This window comes from Taeniopygia guttata, chromosome 11, assembly GCF_048771995.1.
Source record: "Taeniopygia guttata chromosome 11, bTaeGut7.mat, whole genome shotgun sequence".
Classification (NCBI taxonomy): Eukaryota; Metazoa; Chordata; class Aves; order Passeriformes; family Estrildidae; genus Taeniopygia; species Taeniopygia guttata.
Genome location: NC_133036.1, coordinates 19,607,549 through 19,624,601, shown reverse-complemented (window position 1 = coordinate 19,624,601; position 17,053 = coordinate 19,607,549). Strand labels below are relative to the sequence as shown.

The 17,053-nt window shown below is 48.6% G+C and overlaps 1 protein-coding gene across 2 annotated transcripts in view; it reads right to left on the bottom strand.

The window, feature by feature from the left end:
* LOC100218634 (hydrocephalus-inducing protein homolog) overlaps positions 1–16,447 on the bottom strand; it is a 70,968-nt gene extending 54,521 nt beyond the window's left edge. For both annotated transcript variants that reach the window (XM_072934337.1, XM_030282322.4), the window contains exons 1-9: positions 16,339–16,447; positions 15,124–15,237; positions 13,072–13,191; positions 11,173–11,307; positions 9,559–9,758; positions 6,325–6,449; positions 4,824–5,028; positions 1,868–2,051; positions 644–743 (exon numbers count right to left, since the gene is read on the bottom strand). In XM_072934337.1, coding sequence (XP_072790438.1) covers positions 644–743; positions 1,868–2,051; positions 4,824–5,028; positions 6,325–6,449; positions 9,559–9,758; positions 11,173–11,307; positions 13,072–13,191; positions 15,124–15,237; positions 16,339–16,410 — 1,255 coding nt within the window. In that variant the 5' untranslated portion in view covers positions 16,411–16,447. The remainder of the gene's footprint in view (positions 1–643; positions 744–1,867; positions 2,052–4,823; positions 5,029–6,324; positions 6,450–9,558; positions 9,759–11,172; positions 11,308–13,071; positions 13,192–15,123; positions 15,238–16,338) is intronic.
* Between the last annotated feature and the right edge of the window lie 606 nt (positions 16,448–17,053).

Sequence of the window (17,053 nt, the reverse complement as noted above, 5' to 3'; positions counted from 1 at the left end):
GCTCATAAAGAGTTTGACAATTACCAAACTACCTGGCCCACTGGCACACAACTTTGTTGCCCAAATCCTCAACTTCTGGCACTCAGCATTGTGTTCTACTTGCACAGACTGAGCTGCAAGGTGACAATTCCCACACAGGGACAGAAGCAGGTGCTGGCCAAGGGTGCTCCTACAAACACCCTGGGCTCAGCGGGGCTCAGCCACTCTGGTCTGGTGGTGTCTGGGCAGTGGGAGTGATCCAGGGTCAGGGAGCCCATTTCTAACTCAGCTCCTACCCCCTGATGATGGAGCCGTGTCAAATGGACCCATCCTGGAGGTCAGTGGCCTAGAGGGTTCAGTGCTTGTTCACTAAAGCTGTTGTGCTCTGCAGCTCTTTGGCCTTTGAGGAAATGCTGGCAAAGCCATGGCAGGAAAACCTCTCCCTGCACTGCCTGGGTTGTTCTGGGATCAGTAACCCAGACACAGGATTCTGAGCCCTGGCCTTGCACAGGAGACTCCCTGGAAGCTGCAGGGCCAGTGGGGATGTGCCAGCACTGCCCTGCTGGCCAGGGACTCTTCCCAGCAGTTACAGGGGAGCCCAGTGGGCTCAGGCTTGCACCATGGCTTCACTGTGGCTCAGAGCAGGAGGGGAAAGGAGCTGTACCTGAGATGTTGCAGTAAGCCATCCTTTGATATTCCTGTGCTTCCAGGGGTTTGAAGGTCACCTTGATTTCTGCCAAACTATATGGCCCAATTTCTCCCTCCTAGAACAGAAAGGGACAGCAAAACATTTATCTTCAAACTTCACATTTCTTGTTTTCAACAACAGTCCTGTAAGCCTTTATTTAGAGCATCAATGATGACTGAACAACACAAGGAGCCCAAGGAAACCCTCCAAACCCAGCTCAACACACCAGTGGAAGCTCTCAGTGCTCAGCTGATCAGCTCCCACTCTCCACAATATTCCTACTGCTCTGACACAAGCTCTGGTCACATCATGCTGCTGTCACCTACAGTGGGATGCAATTGCCACTGTGCACTGGTGGCTCTTGGCCTTAGATGGCCATAGGAGGCCAACAGAGTCCATAGGAGTAACCAAGAGGAGAACATGATCCCCTTCCTTGGAAATAAAAATATTAGTTTAACCTGTTTTGAAAGAATGCAGAGGTTGGGATTATTCTGGGCTTTACTCCAAGATGAGGAGGGATTTTGCACCGTGCAGACACCAGGCATTCATCATCTCTCACAATGCCAGTACTCAGAATCAGGGCTCGGGTTGGTGGGAGGACGTGGCAGTTTGTTTGCACAAACAGAAAAGGAAAAGGTTTTCTGCCCCTGTGTGCAGAAGAACTCAAAAGGCCCATTTAAACCTTCCACCCTTGTGTCCAGGCTCTCAGACGACACTGGAAGGGACACTCAGAAATAGTGCAAGGTGTGGTTACAGGAGGGGATTGGCAATTCTGTGATTAACCTTGGGCTGAATTTGGCCTCCAGCGAACCATTGCAAGCTTGAGGTCAGTATGTGAACTGGCAGAGCTCCAACAGCCTCTGCTGAGCCCCACGCACCACGTGTCAGAGGAGCCCCTGCCTACAAGAACTGCTCCCCGTGGACACTGCAGGACAGCACAGAGCGCCCTTGAGCTCAAGCCCTGGCAGCAGAGCTCGCCTTTGTCAGGCTCCCAGCCCTGCCTTGAGCCTGCAGGGCAGAAATGCTTCCAGCAGGGAGCTCTGCAGCCCTGCCAGAAACTTGATGTCCTCCCTCCCAGCACATCCAGCCGGCTGAGGATCTGCCCGCAACTGGGAGGCCAGGGATAGGGTGGGTGGGAGAAAGAAGAGGAAAAGGGGGAGGAGGAAGAGGAGGAAAATGAGGTTCTCAGCTATCACTTACCATTGGCTCAATGCAAAAAATGTCACTGGAGAACAGCAGGGGGTCTTCTTGCATCTTTGCCATCTCCTCTTGGACCACGTTCCTCAGGAGGGAAGTGTGATCTTTACAAGAACCTTTCTCCATTTTTCTCTTCTCCATGAAGGTTTCCAGGCACACTGCTTTTCGGCGCCTCAGCAAGTACTGCCTGCAGCCACAGGGAGAGACAAGGCCAGCAGATCATTTAATAAACCATATATTTGCAGAGGGAAGTGTTGAGTGCAGGAGGGCAAAGCGCTTGGGGAGGAGCAGCAGCAGCTCCCCAGCAAGGGCTGACCCCAAGCCATGGGGGTCCCACATGGATCAGAGGATAACTTGCTGTTCACTGGCACAGCAGGTAGTTTTACTCCACACTTGCGAGCTCAGGAGAGGTTTCCAAAGCCAGCATCCCTCAAGAGAACCCCCTGGCTCAAAGCCTCTGCCACAGCTGAGGGAGAATCCAGCAGCCACCTCAGTTAGCTTTTCCTACCACTGAGCTGCCTGAGGGAGGCAGATAAAAGATAATGGAGCAGGACTTCCCTCTGAATGGGAGGTGAAGCTGGGCTGCAGCTACATGTTACCAGCATCACTCTTTGTTTCTGCCATTTTGGACCTGCCCTATTCCCTACTCTGCTTTCACAAGAGCATCCCAGAGCACTTCCAAAGGAAATGGATGAATTCAGGCACCGCATCCCTTCAGCGACAGTCAAGGTTTTATATGCAATACGCATGAAAACAGAGGCTCTGAAAGGGGAAGGGACTTTGTTGTGCAGGAGAGAGACAGCAAACTCCTGGAGAGGTCTTTTCATGATCCAGAGCTTTTTGGGTCCCATCCCAGTGCATGCTAATAGAATGTCCTGAGAGGGAAAGGGTCCTGCACTATTTTCTCTCATAAAAAGTCCTCTCTGCTCTGAGATCTCAAAAGCTTCTCTGACAGCAGGACAATGGCCTTGGAGCTAAAACCATCCCTAAGACCAGAAGTAAGGAAGAACAAAATGTCCTGGTGACACTCTAGGACACAAACTGGCACGAAAACAGATGTAATTGGAACACACCCTACAGAAACAAAGCCAGGTTGAAGTTTACTCTGGGTAAACGTAGTTGCTTCTGAGGGGAGAGTAGATCACCTGGGGTCCAGGCTGAGGCAGGCAAGTGGGAAAAAAAATGAAAATAACAGCCCAGGGAAGTAGCCAGAGAAGGATTTTCTTTTAACACGTAGAGCTTGTATGGAAGTCAGACACTGTGTAAGGAGATAGAGAACAGAGGAAAACCAAGAAGCCCAGGGCACTAAAGGACCCTCTCACCAGCCATTCAAGCAGACGAGGGTCGATCTCCTGGTCCTTTGCAGGCAACATAAAATAGCTCTGGGGAGTGCGAGCAACCTGGCCCGCAGCAACCAGGGGCTTGCCACGGCAGTTTTGGCACAGCAGTTTTGGCACAGCGTTTTTTCAGTTTTGGCGTGGCTGAGCAGAAAGAGCGCAGCCACCAACCCTCCTGGGTTGTGTCTTTTAGCTGGATTTGAGGTGCTCGCCTTTTTTTTTTTTTTTTCCTTTTTTCTTTCTGCCTTTTTTTTTTTTTTTTTCCCCAGAAATGGCTTACAAACAATGAAACATCATTGCTGCTGCTGCTGCCAGCAGGGATGTACTAACTCAAACAGAACCCCCCAAGAAGGACGCAGCTGTCCAGGCCCCTGGCTGCAGGGAGGGTCTGAGCCTGGTGTTGATATCAGAGGACAGTGTGCAAGACACCTGTGTGTGGTGTCAGCAGGTGAATGATCTGCTCTGTCGAGTGGCAGAACTTAAGGAAGAAGTGGAAAGGCTGAGGAGCATCAGGGAGAGTGAAACAGAAATAAACTGGTGGAGTTACACCTGTCCAATCCTGAGAGAAGCTCAGCAGGAGTCCTGCCCTTCTTGTGATCAGGCAAGAGGAGACCTAAGAGAAAGTGGGGAATGGAAATGGGTCTCTACTGGGGAGGTAATAAAATTCTGTCCTGATGCCCACCACCTACCCAGGTGCCCTGAGAGAATAGGTATGAGGCCCTGGCTCCAGAGGGTCTGGCAGATGACACTAAAGAAAAAATTCTGTCTGGAGAGTCTCCCAGTTGCACTTGTCTGTCAGACAGATCACAGCCTCAAGTATTAAGAAGAAAAGAAGGGTAGTGGTAGTAGGTGACTCCCTTCTAAGGGGAGCTGAGGGCCCTGTAGATCCATTCCACAGGGCACTGTGCTGCCTCCCTGGGATCCAGGTACTGGATATCACCAGGAGATTCCCTAATGACTAAATGAACTTCATCTGTTCACCATACAGTGACTGTGAAAGAATAGAGTTCTCAATATTCAGTGAAACAAGGATGGACATCAAGAAAATTTCCAGTCTGGACTTCTGGAGGGCAGATTCAGCCTGTTCAAGAGACTGATTTGGAGAGTACCTTGGAAAACAGCCCTTAAAAACAAAGGAGTCCAGGAAGAATGGACATACTTCAAGAAAGAAGTCTCGAAGGCACAGGAACAGACTGTCCCTGTGTGCTGAAAGATGAGCTGACGGGGAAGACAACCAGCCTGGATGAGCAAGGAGCTTTTGAATGAACTAAGGGAGAAAAAGAGGGTGCATCACCTTTGGAAAGAGGGGCTGGCAACTCAGGAAATGTTTAAGGATGTTGCCAGGTCTTGTAGGAAGAAGATTAGAGAGGCAAAAGCCCAATTAGAACCTGAGGAAATCCAGTCATTGCAACCAACCTTTCCTTCCCAAAATGCCATGGCTGGAGTATAAATGGAACTGGAATGCTCAGTGCTGAGCTCCTGAAGCCCAGGGACACACACCCCAGGGCCAGGGATGGTTTACTTGGCCTAAACCATTCAAAAGCACCAACACCCCCCTGAGGCCACATGTCAGTTTCAGTCTTGGGCCATGTCTCTCACTGAAATGCATCTTTCAAACCAACCTTCTCTTCTCTTCATTCTCGTATTCCTCAGTAGGAAAAGCCTTCCACTGGAAGTGGGCTGTGATGTTACTCCTGTTTTCAATTAACACAGTTGTGTGGTTTGACATGCCGATGAAAGTCTTGTCAACATCCACGGAATTTGTGCTCAACGCAATGTTGAGATCCACAGCTTGTCCATGGAGGTTTGTGTGGATACTTTCTAGACCTGGAACAAAGCAAAGAGGAGTCTTTGCTCAGCTCGCTGGCTGATGGAAGCACAAGGAACAGAGCAAACCACAGGTGGCAGAAGGAGGTGTCACAGTTTTTAGCTGAATGAGCAGTTCTGTGGATCAGTACATTTATCACATCCTGACAGCTCTGGGTGTACAGAGTGAGGCTGTCCTGGGCACCTCCTTAAACTCTTTATTTCTCAGTGTGTTTGTAGAAATTTGGCCCCTAGGTGACAGTATGTACAGTGAGATTTGTCAGTGTGCTCCGGTGACCCACTCAGATCAGGGAATGGGTCACTCGGGGATTTCTACATCAAAGTCCTTCAGGTGATGCTGAGGAGCTCTGTTCAGTCCTGGCCTGCCCAGGGTCTCCCCTGGGCATCCCACGAGACTCCTGTCTCTCCTGATCCCTTGGATCCCTTGTTGCTGACCAGCAAATACGCCTGGGGGCATGTGGGCAGCAAAAGGAGGCCCCCAGGAACAAATGAAGTGACAGCCCACAGCAGGAGGGGAAAACAGGTGAGGAAACACAACCAGCCTGGCTCTGTAACATGACAAACCACTACAAAATGAACACCATGAAAACCATCATCATTTCCCTGTCCAAACCCACAGCCACATCAGTCTTGATATATTTTATATTGTTCTGATCTCAAAAACCAAGCTGGAGCATTGCTAATTAAATGAAAAAAAGGGAAAAGGGAAAGGTTAGTAAGTACAGACCAGCTTCTGTATAATGACTGAATGGGATTCCTCAGTCTAGAAATCAAATGGGAGATAGACGTGAGAGGTTTGCAACAGCATGAACGGCCTGGGAAATGGAGATGAGCAAAAATCTGTCTTGATTTGTCATCAATCAGGAACTTGAGCGCCTGAAAATGTTATTAGACAAAAACTACATATATGTGTAGAGGGCGACAAGAAAAAGGGTCTGTGACATGCCAGTGGAGAAGCAGCATATGGGACAGAGGTGTGCTAGCAACACATTGCACTGGAGAGAGTCTGATGGAAACCTCACACCTCACATTGCCCAGGAATAAAATAAAACTTCACCCAGGCATAGCCACATGGTAGTGGAGAATCAGGGATCCTCCTTCCTCCACTCAGCAACTCCCAAAATCCCCTGTTAGGGGGGATCACTTTATCAACTCCCTAAACACCAAGGAGTTCTCAGTTTTCTTTGGGGTAAAGCTGAACAGGGGAGGGACCTCTAGAGGGAATGGAGGGGGATGGGACAACAGGGAGTGATGGTGCAGAACTGTCCCGTGCCCCGTGCAAGGCCCAGCACTCACCTGTGTTGCAGCACACTACCAGGGACCCGGAATGGTCACCAGTCTTCAGTGGGTGAAATCGCACTGTCACCTGCATGCTGTCACCAGCGCCCAGAATTCCCGTGGTTGGAACCACAGAGAAAGGACTGCAACACAGAGAGAGGGATCAGGACTGGGGGGACACCTGGGGATGAGATTCCTTCTGCAGTGCAGCTCACTTCAGCTCACTTGGACAAGCAGGGAGAAAACCAACCACATTCAGCAGAAAACAGACAGAACAGACTGGATCAGAAACAGCCACTGACCCGCTTCTAAGATGATCCAGCCCTCACAAGATCCTGTGGGATAAAATTACTTCATGTCCCCCATACTCAGCATCCAGCCCTCTGCCATGAGACTCAAGGGTCCGACTGCCAGCAATCCCATCAGAGAATGGTTTGTGAAAAGCACAGAGAGGGTTCAGAACTATCTGCATGCACAACTTGACACTGACTGGAGAAAGGAATTTCTCTTTACCTGCTGCCTATAAACCTCATCTCAAGAGATGCAAATGTTAGGGCACTACCTGTCCTGTGAAATTACAGCCTAGGAATCAGACAGGGAGAAGGAACCTTTCCTTGAAGACCAAGGAATAATTACTGCTGAATTTGCAGTGTGGTTCTTTGGTTTATTTTACCTTGAAAATGTGCTGATTTAGCCTAAAAAGGGCACATTTTATCAGCATTTCGATGAAAGCTGCACTAACAAAAGGAGCAGTCAAAACTCTGAAAGAGTGCAAATGCAGATTAGAGCAACACAGTGACATGGAAACCTGAAAGGAGGATGCCATTTGCAGACTGAAGGATCCAATCCCAGCTAAATGAATCACCATTAGCAGCAGCACATCAAGGAAGCAGAACAGGAAGTTTTGGTGTATTTACCAGCAATGCAGTCTGGCACTCTGGGTTGTCATGCATGCTGGTAACTGTTTGCTTTGCCCAGCAGACAAACTCTGTGCAATGTGTTATATAATTGTAAATAATTATGCAAATGTGTTGGTGCACTTTGGATTTAACAGGAGCAATTAGGATTGGTCACCAGGTAAACAGCTCTTGCCTGACAAACACAGGACTCCATGCTTTGATGCTCAGGGACAGCTCAGGGGAAATGTGCTTCTGCCCAGCAGCTGCTGGGCTTTGTGCTCTTCTACAGCCCCACTGAGGAAACAAAAGTTCCTGGCCTTGGGGCTTTGCTGGTGGCCAATCTGTCACTTAAAATGTGTGTTCCCGGGAGTTGGGTGATGAATGCATCACACACAAAAACAAAGAGAACATCTGGCAAGCTGAACTTTATTCACGTCAGTAGTGACAGCTGATGAACTTGCTTCAGGTTCAGCTCATTAAGAATCCATTGCTGCAATGATGGGCCTGACCTATTACCATTACCACTAGTGAGAACATCACTACTGGCTGATGGAGAAGCCTTGGGCCAGCAATGTTTACGTGCTGGATGTGAGACTTTGGAGGGAGGGGAGGAAAGACAAGGCCCCACTGTCCCCAAAGCCAGATTAGTGTATGTGCTCCTGCATCTGCCCCGGGGGTGATGCCAAGACTGCTGCAGATCTCTGCTGGGGCTTGGGACAATCAGTGCCTGGTGTGGGCAAGGCACGGGATTTTTTCCTGTTCTTTTGCCAGAAATTTCACCAGAACAGAGAAGCTGCCAGTTAAGGGAATCCCTGGCCACACTTCAGCGCTACATTCCATTCCATGCCATTCCCTTCCCACTGCTGCCACATGCTACATGCTCATGCCCTCAGATGGCAGGATGGGAATAACACTCCTGGGGGTGACTTCAGGGGCTGCCTGAGAAAGAAGGTGTCTTCTTATTTTCAAATTATCAGGAGAAGAGTATCCAGCCAAGTTCAGGACTCAGTTTCAGGACTGAAAAACTGAGTGCAAATCAGCCTCTGCATCTCCTACATCCTACCCTGGGCTGTACCCAGCAGACTCCTCTGTTACTGCTGTAGCAGTCATCTCTCACACAGACCTGGCTCCCCAAGACCCAAGGACACAAGCTCTACAGCTAAACTTAACTTCTCTGAATTTCAGCCAACATCACTAAGCTGTTCCCTGAGCCCACAGATAGAGGAGCTGTGAAGAAGACATCCCTGACACTGTAATAACCAAATGAAAACCACTGCCAAAAGATGGGGCTGGTAGGCTAAATTTTGGCCTTTTATCTGTAAATTGTGAGCTTTTCCTTATGACAGTTCTCATCCTGTTAGATCTGCCCTTTCAATGAATCACTGCTGTACCCAAAAGGCAGAAAAAGATAAGATATGGAGGGGGTTTTAATAGGTTGCTTTCTTCTGCCTTTTAACTAGGTCCATTTGTAAGTTTGTTTCCTTGTACAGCATCTAAAGACAGGTCCAGATCTCCCAATGGCACCTTGCAATCCCCAGACACTGGTCTTGCTTTGAGCAGTGTGTCTGCTCAGATGATTTCCAGAGGTCCCCTCCAGCAAGTTATTCTATGCTTCTATCTTCTAAATCAGCTCAACTGCTTTTCACATATTCCCTAAATATTTCCTATACACCTCTGCATGTAGCTATGGGCATGCGGTATATTGATAGGCATCAGAGGAGCTCAACCTTCATGAAAGTTCCCAATGAAGAATGCATGATTTTCTGGCAAACATTTAACACAAACAAAAAAGAAAAAACAGCAGAAACAGAGGAACTTCAGAATATTTAAAAATAAATCTCAATGAAAGGGGGCACAACCTTATTCAGAGATTTAAATCATCTGTTTGAAATTTTAAACTGGCTTTCAAAGGTTTATCATGGAACAGAAGAGGTGACTGATGCCCTCAGCGGACAAGGGAAATCAGATCAGCTTTAAGTAACAGGAATGCACCAGATGCCTGCAGCACAGCTCAAGTTGGGCATCTGATGCAGGGACCACTGGAAAGCCACGTGCCTGTGGCCTCCCAGAGAATGGGTCTATTTGGCTGACAGTGGTGAGTAAGCATTTCAGAAGCTGCTTGTGCTCAGGTGGGTGCAAGCCAGCTACTAACATGTTCCAGCACCCTGGAGGAAATCTGGGACAGAGAAAGCTCAAAGGCTGCATCCTGCTAAGAACACTGAAAGCAAGAGCAGATGCCATTCCTCCTGCCCATTTCCAGCCAGGCTGCAGGGCAGCAGCTGCGATGCTCTGGTTTCTTTTGTTGCTCTTTCCCAGCCCTGTTATCACCCAAAGGTGTTTTGGACTGCCTCACCTCTGGGTGCTCAGCTGGTAACGAGCTGCCTGGTTGCTGACATTGCGAACCAGCAGAGTCTTCTGGCTGCTGTACTTGACCGGACACGCTGGGAAGTCCAGCTGGTCAGGGAAGTCCAGGATAGCTCGGGCACCAATGGCCTGAATTGGCACAACTATCCTTTCCCTTGCAGTGGTGCAGACAAGCTGGTGGAAATAATCCTGCAGGAAAAGAAACTAGCTCAGCACAGGATATTTAGTGCTATCCCCATGGCAGAAAAAAACCATTTCCTATAACTCATCAATGGCATCCATTTACCTATCCCACCCTAAAATGAACACTAAGTTCTACTAATATGTCACATTTTAAAAGCACCAGTGCACTTCCCAAAACCTATCTCTGTGGCATTAAGCTCTTGTGTCACTTGGATCATACAGAGAACTACCCTAGGCCACCATAATTTTTACTCTAAATTTTAACAATGTTAAATAATTCCTAAGTCCCTTCTAAGGAACATGGAGCTAGGGAACACAGGACATTCCTCTTTAGGTTTCTATATTCCCGCTGTCTGAGAACAAGACAAAGTGTTAAACTGACTCTAAGCAGCAGAAGGAAGATGAGAAAACAGCTGCACCCAAAGTGCTCCTGCACATCTGACCTGGTGTAGAAACATTAGTTGACTCAGAACTCCCCTCTAACTTTGCCTCTCCAACCAAGTCAGGAGAAGAACAGTACTAAGAGGTAGCAGGATGCTGTTGGAAAGAGCCTCTCTTTGTTTCCCTGCAAGGCTTCCTCCCTTCCATGCCATGTCCTAAACCCTTCTGTATGAACAAGCCTCTGGATCACAGCACTGAGATCCGACTTGCCAGGGCCCCAGCAGCGGTGTTCAAACCTCCCCACAAAAGCAGGTTTGTCATGGAATGGGTGCCAGCTGATAGAACCACCACAGTGACTGGCGTGAAGGCAGAGCCACAGCAGCGTCACTGCCACAGGCTCTGGGCTCACAGGTCTGCCTGCAGGTTGTACCTGCCCTACACGAGCTCTTTCAGGCAGGTGTCCAAGTCCCCTGCAGCTCACCAACCTCCTGCTGACTAAGGGCACCTAGAGCCCAGTGTGGCTGTGCCAGACCGGGCTCACAGGCCCAGCACATCCTCTGCCCTGGCCCTGCAGCTGTATCATGGTCAGCTGTGCTCTGAGACAGCACAGCTGCAAGGCTGGAGAACAGAGGGTGTGAAAAAGCACCGTCTTTGCTCCAGCCCAGGGTGAGGCAGAGAAGCTGTTGCCAGTCAGGAAGGAGGAAAGCTCTCTGACCTCTTAATTCCTCTAGTATTTTCCATAATAATTAAGCTCCTTTTACTGTACCCAGAAATGGCTGAACATCTGTCAACACCCCTTTGTCATTTTCATACTGTTCCCTGTGCATCTTCCCTTGGGAATGCTCAGGAATGTGCAGGGAGGGGAAGCAGAGCCTGTCAGGCCTGGATGCAGTGCCTGACAGCACGTGCCAAGGTGTGACTGGCAGCAAGCTGCCTGCCCATGGCCTGGAGCCAAGCTCACAGCATGGAATGGGCTGTACCCAGGGTGCAGGGAACAATGGCTTTGGAGATAATTCTGTTTTGGCTCCTCCAGTCTCACCTTGTTCTCATCAGGGGTGAAGCGGATGCGCACATGGGTAGGCACACCCGGCGTCACAACACGGTACACATTGTTGGGGCCCATGAGCTGGAAATGAGGTGAGCTCTCCATGTACATCTTCACCAGCTGAGGAAACTGCAGGAAAGATATGAAATGATGATTTTGCCACTTGTGGAAACAGGACGAGACAAGACCTGTCTGTGCCCTTGTGAACATCCCTCCTTGACTCCTTTTCTAAAGCACTTTCAGCTGTGGAGGTACAGGCACATAATTCACAGGGGTGAACTTGAATCCTTTCTGTCTGGGTCCAGCATTTTGGCCAGGGGCAGTAGGGCAGTGCCTGGTGGGAAGGAAGGGCCAAGCAAGTCAGCACTAGGATGGAGACAGAGCACCTGAACCAAGTCATCTGCATATTCAACAAGACCAGAAAACCTGCTGGCTTCTGCCAGCACACAGCAATGCAGTCATGTTCCAGAGGGTGAATGTGCTGCCTGAAAGTAAAACAGCACATTATCCTGGGGGAAGGAAGAAAATCTCTTCTAGCAGATCAGATTTGGGTAGGGCAGTTCTGGGGATACAGACAGGCAGACAGACCAGCAAGAGAGGAGACCAAACACTGTGCCCTTACTGAGAATAAAAGCAAATGAAGGAACACAGCAAGACAATTCCTAAACCAAGGAGATGACAAAGAGAATTTAAATGGACAGTAAAGCAGCAAGGAAGAATCATAAAATTATGACAGCAATCAACGTGCCAAAAGTGACAGACAGGCTGTGCCTATCGACTATGGGCTTCAAAGGCATTTTCTGCCTGGAGACACATGACCAGCAGTGACTGACAGTGTGGTTCCAGTATTGAAAGCCAATCTTGGCTCTCTAGGGGTTCTTGCTGCCTGTGCAGGCAAGCTGGGCTGCTGGGCATTCCTGCCTGCAGCCAGCAGGCCAGGTTCTGCCCTCTGGGATAGACAGACACAGCATACATGCACTTTCTAGCACAGAGATATCAACCCCTGAGCACCAAAATGCTCTCCAAAAGTCTAAACCAGATGCTTTTGACTCCCTCCTGCCTCTTCTCACCAGCCACTCTTGGTACAAGCCTCATTTAAGAAAATGTTTCCCTAACTGGAATTCAAATGGTCTCAGTTGTCCTCTTTACAGTGGAACACAACTGCTGATATTTTTCAACTTTTTCTCTCTCAACTCTCTGGGCAAACTACAAAACAATCACAATTTCTTCAAGTGAACAGAAAACCTCCAAGAGCACATGGCTTTGGATGTGCTGTGATTCTCCAAGGGAAAAGCAGAGCACCATGTTGGCTTTTGGAAAACCTGAGCAGAGCTGAAGTTTAGCAGGAGCCTGAAATGGCACCTAAAGGCCTCCTGCTGCTTCTGCTACATCAGTCTGATTCCAGAGCTGTTTCAGAATGCATTTCCTGCAGTGCCAAAGCCATTAATGATAAGTGATTCTAGCATAAAGTGGAGAAGACTCAACCCCTGAGCTTTGACTGTGAGCTGCACAAAGGGAGACAGACAGGCTGAGAGAGGCAGGGATTCCTACCAATTTTAGAAGCCAAGATTACCCAAGGAGACACAGGATGTGGTACAGACTCAAGGCAAAGCATGAGAGCAGGTAAGAACTGCACAGTACTCAACATTCCTATCAATCCAGAGCTTTCAAGAGAAGGAAACTCCTTTGGAATAAATACCATCAATACATGGCCAAAATCAGGGGACAATTCCCTGCACAGGAAATGTCTCAGCTCCATCTTGCAGAACGAAGGTGCTGAGATATTTTCTTCTGCATGTCCTGCAGTAGATAACTTGCTTTGCTGTACACTGGGGGAATTACACCACTCTCCTCTTCCAGCACAATGTTAAACCTTCACATCCCAGCACTTACCTTGCCCTTATTAGTGAGAGACACCACCATTTCAGAGGCCTCATGGGTAACGAAGTGCTGCAATACCATCTCTGGTGGGGAAACCTGAATCAAGCTCTCTTTCCGGGGAGCTGATGTCAGCTGGAGAGGAAAGAGAGAACACGGAGAGGTTCAGCTGCTGGGAGGAAGGTTCACAAAGGAGAATCTTACACTGACCCCCAGTGAAGTACAGGCTCTGGGTAAGCACGTCTGCCCAGCCCACACTGGGCAAACAGTAGCTCACCTACTGAGCTCTGAGCTGATCAAGAACTGCTGGGCAACACAGATCAGGTTCAAGGCAAGCTGCTCTTTTGGCATGTATTTCTCCAGGTTTCCTTCTCCAGAATGCCAGGTAGCACTTACCTTAAGCACAGCCCTGTGCCCATGTGGTCACAGAGCTCTGGGACACTAATGGAGTAGAAAACCCCATGGATTTACAGCAGACTCCATGGGAAACAATTCTGAGATGTCCTTTACTCTGAGACAGGGAAACTGAGGCCCACACAACTGCAAATATCTTTTTTGCTCTAGAACTTATACATCAGTAAGAAGAGAACAGTACCAGAGGAAGTGTGAGAGATGAGGTGGTATTTTGCTAAAGCCGAAAGGTTATTAAGCAAAAGAATGGAATTTGTTGGTTCTATGTGTTGTTTGTGGTTTGGATTTGCTCAGGTTGGTTTGTTGGGTGTTGCAGTGAGGAGAACGGGGTTGGAGACCTGACCAAAAGGAAGTAGGATGAGAGGGGCGTGGACAGAAAAGTTGGTGGTCAGTGGTCAGTAGAGAATGGAAGCTCCTGAGTACCCATCCAATAGGAAAGGTGCCAGGGACCACCCCAGCTGGGTACAGAGGGGATAGAAAGATTGCCATTTTCTCCGAGGGTGTGTTTGCTTGTCTCCAGCGGAAGGGACACATGCCCGGCTCAGCTGAATCGTTACTAATAAACAGTTTTCTTTTGCTTGGATGATTTTGTCCCCTTTCATTGTACTTAAAAGATAGTGCATTTCAAACAGAGGTAAAGACAAGAATAAAAAGACAAATGAGGTAAATGCTGAATGAGGATAAGGTTCAGCAGTTTTCTCAGCAATTTGGGTAAAAGTAGAGTTGGTATCTTCTTTTTCCATGCGCTTTAAATGGGCGCTTTCTTGTAATTATTGCTATCTTATTTAATACCATTGTAGAGGCATGTCTGGAATGACACAACAACAGCAAATGCTTCTGGAGCAGAGACATTGCTTTGTCTGCCTTCTCCAGCCACACTGCTGTCACTCCTGAGACTCAAGCAGGTCTCCTGTGTGACTTCACGGGAGACAGAGTCTGCTGAAGGGAGTGGCTGCAGCACCCTGTCCCTGAGGTGCTCCCAATGCCCCTCTCCAGGGCAATCCTTAACCAGTGTGTTACATGTCTCTTGCTGCCAATTTCCTGCTCAACAGCCCACCTCGGTCACCTACCCCTTTGGACTGTGCTTTATATTGAGCCAGAAAAGCAGCTTTAAACACACCTCTACGCAGGCACTGATCCAAATAAAGCAACATCCATTCCCCTCTGCCCAGGGCAAGTCCCTTGCACATCTGTCAGTTTGCAAAATCTAACACCCTGTCAGGGTCCAACACATTGCTCCAACCCAAACCATTCTTGCAATTTGTTTTGTTAAATCTGAAGTAATTACTGCAGGTCCTCGGCCTTCAGAGGCCAACGCTGCCACTCTAGAGGAAATCCTGTGACCCCGAGCATTTCATGGTGACCACACCAAAGCAAGAGGTGGCTATTTCAGCAGGAGAATGGCAAATGGCAATTTGGTGCCTTTGTGTCCCCAGCCTTCCTCCCATGAGCAATGGCAGCTACACTCCAGCACACCCCAGCAGCTTCAGCAGAGGTTATTTGTGTTGGCTTAGTGCAGATCAGGACTCCCGTTCACCACTACCAGCAGCTTGCAATAAGACCTGGACACTGAGGTATTTTGCTGGAGGCAAGCCTGTCACAAGCACACACCCTCTTAAACTTCAAACAGAAAGGAAAAGAGAAGGAAAAGGCTACCTTTTGATGAAGCCCACGCATGTCTCGAGATGGGCCAATTTTGGGCAGAATACTCCCCCCAGTGCTGGTCTTCATGCTGACAAACTTCTCCCCCAGGAACTTAGAGGGAAGCAGCTGAAAGGCAAAAATACACCAGCTGGAGCCTCAGAGATGTCCTTGTTCAGAAAGGCTTTCCTTGAACAAGTGGCACTGGTGAATAATTTGTGCTCACAGCCATTAGGACAGTCCTAGAAGCCCTGGAAGTTTCCTGCTGGAATACTTAGCATCAGTACATTAATAATACAAAGTGAAATACACATACTCCGACCACATGGCTCTGTCCCATTAGCTTTTTTGTGATCTGATGTGACATGTTTGGGGATTTATGCTCTTTGGGCATTTGTTTCCTCTTATGTTTCATTGGATTGAGGCCTTGACCTCTTCAGAGAGTGGGGACGAGCTCTCAGAACTCCCCTAACTCCCTCCCTGCAAAACACAAAAAACTCACAGCATGGAGATAGCACTACTGGGTGAATCCAAGAGAAGCAATAAAGGAACGTTGTACCAAGAGTGAGGTGCACAGGAATGTGTCCAAATTTTAGTTCTGTCAATTAGTATTTGTTTTCTCTGTCTGAGCTCACAGGCTCTTCCACAGAAGAAAACAGAGGGATCTCCTTGCCAGAGCCTCAGCAGTGGGGCATCTTCACTCAAGTGAGCTCCAGACACCAAGGGACCTCTGTGGCCTGACTCCAGTGCTGCCTGCAGGGCTGGATCTGCGCCCACACAGGAGATGAGAGAGAACAGCTGGCTTGGAAGCTCTTCCAGCTGGGACCAGCCGTGTCTCTCTAGGCTTTGGGCAGAGTTTGAGCTTCCCCCACCCCCGCCCCCCACATGCCCAGGTGCCCAAGGGCAGGTTGGTCAGAGCAGCACAGGTGAGTGTCCAGCCTGACAGAAGAAATTGCTGCGGCAAAGGGAAAGAAGCACTTGCTCAGGGCTTCAGCTGCACATTGGTTTCACTTGGCTCCAGTGGCACAGCCAGGCAGGATGCTGGACTGTCCCTGAAACATCACACAGCCTTCCCTACTGCACCAGGACAGCCCCACCAAGAGCCAGGAGCAGGGTACAAAGAGGTGGGGAGGGGGTCTGCAGCTTCACAGCGCTGCTGACAACAGGGGCAGGGAGAGGAGGGACACGAGGGGAGTTTCCAGCTTTAACACAGCCCCAGTGAGTACTTACAGTTAAAGACTTCAGCATCTCCCGGGACAAAAGATGAGGTGTTGGTGTCTTTTTCGGGAATCCAGAAGTCATTTTGAAGGGAGAATGTCACAGATGAGCGACAATGCCTCAACAAAAGGAGCAACAAGGGAACTCTGAAAATCCAGACCCAACTCATGGCAGATTCAAGGGATATACTGGTGCTAAAAATTTTATATGATTTGAAAGTAGCTGAGAGCTTGTTTGGCACAAGTAGCTAGTATTGTTAGGCCTCTAGCTGGACTTTATTTGAACTACATGGCTATGTTGTGCAAATCAAAGATGGCTCATACTGAAACCTGGAGCTAAAAAGCTGAATATTAATAATAGTTAGAACAGAAAAACCTGTAGCTTAAATATCACTTAAAAATAGCTCGAGTGGACCTCCTCTTTTTTAGGCTAAACAAGCCCTACTCTCTCAGCTGCTCCTCATAGGACTTGTGAGAGATTGGAATGTTATGGCTAATGGCTTAAATATTGCTATAACAGACTTTTTGCCGATTGTGACAAAACTGTATAAAGAAGCTGCAACCACTGAAGCCCACCCCTCCCTGAAAATGCCTCCTGACTGGAACTCGGGACTGTGAGTTAAGCCACCTAAGGGAACTTGAGACAAGATAAAGGTGATACTATTGTCCTGTTATCTCAGGTCTGGGAAAAGTAAACAAGGCTAAGGGAGAAAGATGTATCCACAATA